The sequence below is a fragment of the Montipora capricornis genome, chromosome 3, assembly GCF_036669925.1.
Source record: "Montipora capricornis isolate CH-2021 chromosome 3, ASM3666992v2, whole genome shotgun sequence".
Classification (NCBI taxonomy): domain Eukaryota; kingdom Metazoa; phylum Cnidaria; class Anthozoa; order Scleractinia; family Acroporidae; genus Montipora; species Montipora capricornis.
This window is the reverse complement of record NC_090885.1, coordinates 12,060,137-12,068,177: the sequence shown is the minus strand read 5'-3', so window position 1 is coordinate 12,068,177 and position 8,041 is coordinate 12,060,137. Positions and strand designations below refer to the sequence as shown.

Genomic DNA, 8,041 nt, shown 5'->3' with positions numbered 1-8,041 from the left:
AGTTTGCTCCAAATGAAGTATTTTCCTCCATTTAGATTACTCTGTCCCAGGACTTGCGGAAGCAGATAATAAAGAAAAAAGTAAAAGCAGTCCCTGGACAGTATATGAACCCGGAGCACCCACTTTGAAGGAACTGTTTTAATCCACTTAACCAATAAAGACCAACTAACTAGTAAGCGTGCCGATTATTTACCAAAGCTAATTAGTATATATAAAAAATCATCGCTGAATAATAGTTAAGTCTAAAGCTTGATTATAAAATGGTTAGTTTTCTCTTGAAGTTTGGTAACATTTTTCACTGTGTGGTGGAAAAAGAAGGGGTTATTAATCAAACGTTCCCAGGTTCGAGTCCTGCGAGTCCAGACATTGGGGTTCGTTCATTTTCCATGATGCCTATCAAACTTTCAATGTCCAAAATGAACGATAATACTTCACTAGGATCAAATTAACAATTAAGAATAATCCTTCAATTGAGGGAGAGACTTGGTTGTTTATATTTAGAACACAATTTCCGCCATTGTGCACCTTAAACCTTGTTCCCAGGGCCTTACCCCCTCGGCGAAAAAGGCCCTGGAAACGAGGTCGGTCAACTTTCTTTCCAGGATGTCTCCGTTTGCGTCTAATATGCATCTCTTAAATAGGGAAATAACCATGAAGAGAAAAGGGACACCAGATATTCGCCTCTTGTAACGTGCTCCTGGGAAGATTGCTCATTTCTTATATTTGTATTTGGAATTTGGTCTAAATTTTCTCTGTCGAGTGTATCTAATTCATATAAGACATATTTATACATACCATTTGCTTGTTCCCGTCATTTGTTGCCACGTGACTCAAGCCGTAAGCGATTTCTGCAGCCGAAAATCCCAGACTGCGCCGGTCCGCGGAGTTGCAAGCTTTTCCCAGCAGTTTCAGAATGTCTTTAATTGGCTCTGCATGAAAATGTTTAAAATGATATCAAATTCACGCACAAAGAAGAAAGTTTATGAAAGTGAAAACTTGAAGTGCATCGAAGTTATTCTTTGAAAGACTTTTGCTACGCAATCAACCTTTCTTTATTTAACTTAATTCAGTTCACGATTTAACTTTTTTCAGTTCACGATTTGCATTTACTCCTGGGGTATGTCTATCTTATTCAACATATAAATTCAGTTTCCGTGAATTGATTATTTCGTTATTTGTTTCGTTGAGGAAGGCGCTCAAATGAAGAGAATAAGACAAGGTTCACATTAAGATGATTAAATATGAGTGCACACAGTCATGAGTTGGCATCGATCGTCAACAACTATTTTACCACAATTTCTTGTATCGCGCAATCTAATTGGCTAATTTGTCGTTGTCGATAAGAGTCTAGAAAAGCCGGCTCGTGTCGTGCTCGCGTCAATTTGTCTCACAATGTATATAGCCAATCAGGAACGCTTGTTTTGGGAAATAAACCAATCATATTGCGAGAAAGTTATAGACAACGTTTTCCCTTTCTTTCTGTCAGGATTTTGGCCACGCCCTGCGCCTCTCGAGTCCACAACATTTTGACCACTGTGATGAAGAATATCGTTGTTGACAGGAGTACAGACAACGCTGAACCACTTTCGATTTGTTAAGTGTACCATTACCACATTTACCCTGTAATTTATTCTGTTTCGGTCTGCCTCATCAGGACAAAAAAGAAGACAACAGGATTGTACAAGTGTTCCCAATACCTTCAGTGGCCATGATCAAGTGGTTGTTTGTCTCGTCCACTAAATAGGCCAGGCAAAGAAGTGAAGTCATTCGGTAAGTAGGGAACGTGGTTCGGAAGAAGCTTAGAAGTGTCTCTACTGCGCCACTGCTGTCAAAGTACTTTTTGTTATTCATACGCTTTGACAAATTATGAAGCACCCCTAAGACCTCGAAACCTAGGCTTCCTCTTGTTGAGAATCTTTCAGCTTTGCCGTCGGGGCATTCTAGAATTGTCTGGAAAAAAAACACGAAGAAAATTAGCCTCATCTGAACGAAGACTGGCAAAGGAATGTACCATTGGTCATCTTTTGACCGTAAAACGCTTTCGAGAAATTGACAAAATTAAAACAAAGTCTTTCGGAAGTGTTATTGATTTCCAAGACTCTCTTCCCTGTTGTACCTGCGCAATTCGAAGTCTGCTAATTGGTAACAGTTTGAGTGTGCGTTTCATGATGTTAATCCAGAGCGTTTGCTTTGAAATTCGGAGCTCCCGGCCTAGAGACCCGTCTTGACCATTAGCAGAATTTGATCCAGCTAGTCCCAGTTTCAACTTCTCTGCTACGCTTGTGAATAGCCGGTTGGGATTCTTAAAAGCTCTTCTTTTCTGTTGTTCATGGATGTTTCACTGACGCTAAGAAGACCCGTGAGGAGTGGTCAATTAAGTTATCGTTATCATTACCATTATCATTATCGTTACCTTCACCATTACCGTTACCGTTATCGTTATCGTTACCATTACACCATTACCATTACCCTTATCGTTACTATTACCGTTACCATTACTGTTATCGTTACCATTACCGTTATCGTTACCGTTACCGTTATCGTTACCCTTATCGTTATCCTTATCGTTACCGTTACCATTACCGCTACCTTCACCGTGATCAGTATCGTTATTAATACTGCGCGAAATTGCTTTTCGAAACTAAATTGACTTCATTTCGTAAGGGTTCGATTTCATACTTCGCGACACAAGGCTGTGTGCACAAATTCTAAAAGAGCGTCACTCATAAGTAACCGTCTTTGGATGCAACAAAGGAAACTTGGTACCGACAAGTTAAGGCGTCTTCACATCTTCATCGTTACTATTACCGTTACCATTACTGTTATCGTTACCATTACCGTTATCGTTACCGTTACCGTTACCGTTATCGTTACCCTTATCGTTATCCTTATCGTTACCGTTACCATTACCGCTACCTTCACCGTGATCAGTATCGTTATTAATACTGCGCGAAATTGCTTTTCGAAACTAAATTGACTTCATTTCGTAAGGGTTCGGTTTCATACTTCGCGACACAAGGCTGTGTGCACAATTTCTAAAAGAGCGTCACTCATAAGTAACCGTCTTTGGATGCAACAAAGGAAACTTGGTACCGACAAGTTAAGGCGTCTTCACATCTTTCTTATGCTCGTGCTTGCGTCGCTATCGAAAATCAATCATAAAAAAACGTTAAAAAGGAGAGCAACAGCGGGTTCCAAAAGGGTGATATAGTTAACTTTACAATTCTCCTTGGACTCCGACGCAGGTATAATACTGCCGGACATACCTGATTGTCCCTGAAGTCGTGTGTACAGATCTTCAGACTTCGCAATATTTCCAAGCATTCCGTGACTGTGCCAGCTTCCCCGCAGGCCTCGCAAAACTTATTATGAAGATCAGTGAAGTTGAGAATGGCAATGGATATAGAATACATAACCTCTAATGCCCACTTAGCTTCGGAATTGGTCTGAAAGAAAACTGATCACGTTAGTATCTCAGTCTTCACATTTTTGTCGGCCTAGATCCTAAAGACCTGCATTTCGTCTTTTCAGATTCGTGGAGTTACATTTCTAGTCCAAGCCGAGAGCTACGAGACAAGATTTTCTACAATCAAAAACAGTCATATATCCCTCCCATATTTGTCAAGTCTTCTTGCGTCTCCAACACCGCCCCCACTGAAAATATTGTTTTTTTTTTGTGTGTTTTTTTGTTTGTTTGTTTGTTTGTTTGTTTTTTTTTGGGGGGGGGAGTGCATCAGGTCGCCACATCAAACAAAGTCAACATTGATCGGGGAGAGTAAAGGATTATTTAAGAGCTTTGCTGAAGGAGCAATAAATCATTGATATAATGAAAAGAGATGAAAATTGTTCTCTTTTAGCAATGTGTACAATCGAACTTTAGCGCCGGAAGATTGAAGAATCGAGTCCAGGTCAATTCAAAGAAGATAGACTCAGGAATGATAGAGAAAATACAGTAAATGAAAAATCAAATATTTAGATTGCGGAGTTGAGATGATTGATGTTAAAGAAATTGTCGCTGTAAAGTGAGTTACTCAAGCAGTTTTAAAGTACTGAGCCCGAAAAAAATGTCCAGGCTTCAACGGGAGTCGACTGACCTCGCCAATAAGGAGCCTTAGCATCGACGACGGCAACGGCAACGGCAACGAGAACGTCGTCGTTACATGTGAATTCGCGATATTGTAATTGATTCGCGACTATTCCAAGCATTTTAACGTGACAACGATGTGGAGACAGAAACGCATTAAAATGTTCAAAACAAGATGGCAGCCGAATTGTGTAAGTTTACAAAGTCTTATGGCTCGTATCCTTCCCATTTCACATTGCACGTCCTTACATTGTTGGCAGTTGTTGCGTCGGTTTGCATTGAGCTAAAGAGGTGAATGAAATGGTTTTAGACACGTTACATGAAATTTCATTTTCAGGCTTGCTTGCAACTGATAAAGATGCTTGTCTAATTGCGATGATCTTTCCAACTTAATTTCATTTCGTGTTATGATTCCGAAATTTAAATAAACGACATTTCATATACTCTAAAATCATTATGCAGTTGCCGGAAAGAAGCCTGAGAAAATTTAGGACTTGACGGGATTTGTATCTATGACCAAGCGATTTCTGAAATACAATCTAGTATTGCTCTGTTGACCGGCTGCTCAGGAATGTTCTTCGTGTCCTTTCGGAATTTCGATCCTGTTCATAGAGTGAACTAATCGTGATCGACTGCCAACCTGTGAGAACTCGTCGTCAGTGATAAGTCACTTAATCATAGGATAATTTGATGGTCTGTTATCTTTCGAATACTACATGTCCCGCCAAATCCGTGATACCTTGATAATATCCTGAGCCACGCTTATCCCTTGTCCCGTGTCGATCGAGAGCTAAATACCTTGGTATCTTTTTCAACTCCGTCCGTCTGACTTTCCTGCGTTCCAGGCGAGAATGCGTTGGGGTTCTTGTGATGAAGAGATCTTAGAATCTCAGTCAAGAGATCGGGAACGTTTACATCAACCAAGAAGTCCACAACTAAAGTTGTGCTCTGTTCATCGGGTAACTTAACGTAAACTCCCACTAAAGAGTCTGCTTTCCAGAAGGCTGCTTCACTGGCCAAATTCCCGGATGCTAGAAAATTGCGCAGGCTCCGGATAAGTTTCTCGGTTTCCGAAAGGTAGATGTATACATTTCGGTGATTTTTCTTGTATAATTGTAGAGTGTTTTTCAGGTCATCCTCCTTTGATTTGCTTTGGTCATTTCCAGCTGAAAATGGAATGATAAGCCAGTACTTTGCTTGGATCGATTTGACATCGTCACGTTTACCATCAACACTGTCACCGACTTCATCATCATCTACTTCTTTACGTATTTCTTTATTTTAATTAATTAATTAATTATTTATTTATTTATTTATGATAACTGAAGGTTTTAGAATCCCTCGAGGTACTAGCTTATACCCACCCAATCGTTAATGAATACTCAAATATTTAATTGTCTCTTAAATTGCCCAGATACGTGCGAGGATCAGTTCTCCCTTTCATATACAAACATGGCCGCGCGGAGATGCGAATTTCAGGTTCTCAAGAGTGAGCGGAGCGAAAGAGGGAAATATTTTTCAACACGAGAAGAGAAAATTCGCATCTCCAAGCAGTCATTAATGTTCTGTTTATCATAGAAACACCAATGAAATGCCAATATTGTTTGTTTTCCTTACGTAGAACAACGGCGCGATTTATTACATAACCATTGCAACAAGAATCTTCTGACATGTGAAGATATCATGTTTTTGCGCGAAAGCTCACCTGGTATTTCATTGGTGTAAATATAATAAACTACATTTATTTAATTGAAAGGATATATAGAGCTCATCTGGAAGATAGTGAACTATCCGGTGAAAAATAGGGCCACGCACCTTTGGAACGACCAACCCACCAGGCACCTCGATTCGTTCCCCCATTCAATGTGAACAGTGCTAAGTGTTCTCGTCTTGAAATATAGCTAATTCGATGCACCCAGATTTTGTTAAGGGTTACAAAATGTTCCCGTATATGCCTTCCTTATAAACCTCAATGTCTTTTGCGTCCAAAAATACAGGCAATAGGACTAACTGAAGTGCCCCTCTCGTGGGACAATTCGTGATGTGGAGTGCTTTAACCTAACAGTTTATAAAGCCTGTTAGACGGAGCCTATCTTAAAAGACTATTAAGTCTTCAATACAATTCGTAGTTATCAAGCAAGAGGCAGCACCCGCGGCATTTCCTTAATAGAGAGCTTTAGCAACTACGACGGGAACGGCAACGAGAACGTCATCTCAAAACATGAATTCGCGTTATTGTAATACCTTCGCGACTACTCCAAGCTTTTTAACGTGACAATGGTGTGGCAGTCCCTCAAGAATGAAACCGATGAGTCACGCTTAATTTTGGGGAGAAAATGAAAATTTATCCCCTAGTACTGACGTCCCATAGAACTTCAAATGTGACTATTTCACGTTGTAGTTTTGCTGACGACGGCAAAGAAATGGACAAAACTGAAAAATGCACGTGCAGGTCGTGCAAACCTCTGTTGTTTATCCCCACTATTTATGCAAATTTGTGACGTTCTCGTTGCCGTCGCCGTTGTCGTTGCTAAATCTCCCTAATTATTTTAAGGCCCGAGTGCAAGTTTCGTAAGTTTTATTTGAAGGCCCGAGGCCGGAGTGTAAGTCTTACCGCCAACGAAAGCGCTTCAAGGTCAGATAAGCTGAAACACATGTGACCTGAAGTAATGTGGTACCAACACCGAGAAATGGAAACAATCTGCTAGCGACAGTTCCAGCTAGAGATATGCCATTTCCATTGATGTAGCGCTCAGTAAACAGCAGGAGAAAGAACATACATAGAGGGAGACTCGGACTAATGAGGAAAACGAGTAAATATAGCTCCAAATTCCACAGAGTTCAGGGTCACATTAATTTGTCGGCGAATCTGCCCATCAGGTCCGAGATGGCTCAGCCAAAAACGAATTTATAGACTAAATAATTCAAAGTCGAGATTCTACTGGCCATCGAGGGATTGCCAGCAATGACGACGACGTAAGTCTTATCGAGCTTCCACCAAGTATCGTGGCCTTATGGCAAAATGGCCGCTATCTACGTATTTTTTTGTTTCTTGCAAATAAGCCCTTGTGGCCTCTTTCTTACACTTAAAATTCAAAAGAATATTTTACCTTGAACGAGGCAACCAGGGGTAATTTGCATGAAAACAAAGAATTTTTAAATGGTTACCATTTTGGAATAATGTGTTTATGGAACTCGTGGTTTCAAACGTAAACTTTGCCAAGCGATCAGTAAAACATATCCTGCAAACGAATCTGCGAGTATCCTGAGTGAAATAGAGAGCAATTTTCCCACAGCGGGTTTTACCAGATATTACAACATAAACGAACTATTTGAGCGATCTTGAAATGTTCAGTTCTGCATGATCGAGCGACTTACTTTGCATTGGCTCTGCTTTTCTTGGCCTCCATTTTATCATCTTAAACGTCGATAAAAGACGATACTTTAAGCTCCTCTTGCGCGATAGCCTCTCCAAAAGAGCAAACCTGAGCTAAATCAATGCATCCTACGTCAGAATAATAACAAAAATTAAATCAGCATAATTGTTAGTTATTGACTGATATTGTAACCTTTTATCTGAAAGAAACAAATAGCTCACAATTCCCGTAACAGCTAACTAAATCTTGATAGAGTTGCGTCCAGATACGGTTAGAAAGTTCACTCCCGCGTCTTTCGTTTCTGGAAACAAACTGATCAGTGGTTCCTGATGATTCTTTTGATTTCAGTCGACTAAAATAGGTCCACATGTTCTTGATTGTAGCTGACGTCACGATGGCCATGTTGGTGGAAAGAACAATGGCGAAAAATCTTTTGGGAACTTGACTCTACTATTTTTCAAAACATGCAGCTACATTTTTACATGACCTCACGGCCGCCATGTTTGTGCCCCTCAACAAAGAAAGAGCGGTCATATTTGTGTGCGCACCCAATCCTCCGGGAATTGAACTCTACTATTAT

The 8,041-nt window shown here is 40.3% G+C and overlaps 1 protein-coding gene across 2 annotated transcripts in view; it reads right to left on the bottom strand.

The window, feature by feature from the left end:
* Positions 1-8,041, bottom strand: part of LOC138042229 (uncharacterized) — a 25,301-nt gene extending 17,260 nt beyond the window's left edge. The window contains exons 1-6 of one of the 2 annotated variants that reach the window (XR_011130967.1): positions 7,683-7,820; positions 7,463-7,589; positions 4,883-5,250; positions 3,267-3,446; positions 1,698-1,950; positions 796-929 (exon numbers count right to left, since the gene is read on the bottom strand). Coding sequence is in view for 1 of the 2 variants with exons in the window: in XM_068888041.1 (XP_068744142.1) it covers positions 796-929; positions 1,698-1,950; positions 3,267-3,446; positions 4,883-5,250; positions 7,463-7,502 (975 nt within the window). In the remaining variant the exon portion in view is untranslated. Of the gene's footprint in view, positions 1-795; positions 930-1,697; positions 1,951-3,266; positions 3,447-4,882; positions 5,251-7,462; positions 7,590-7,682 lie in introns of both variants that reach the window. The other variant, XM_068888041.1, reaches the window with a different exon arrangement.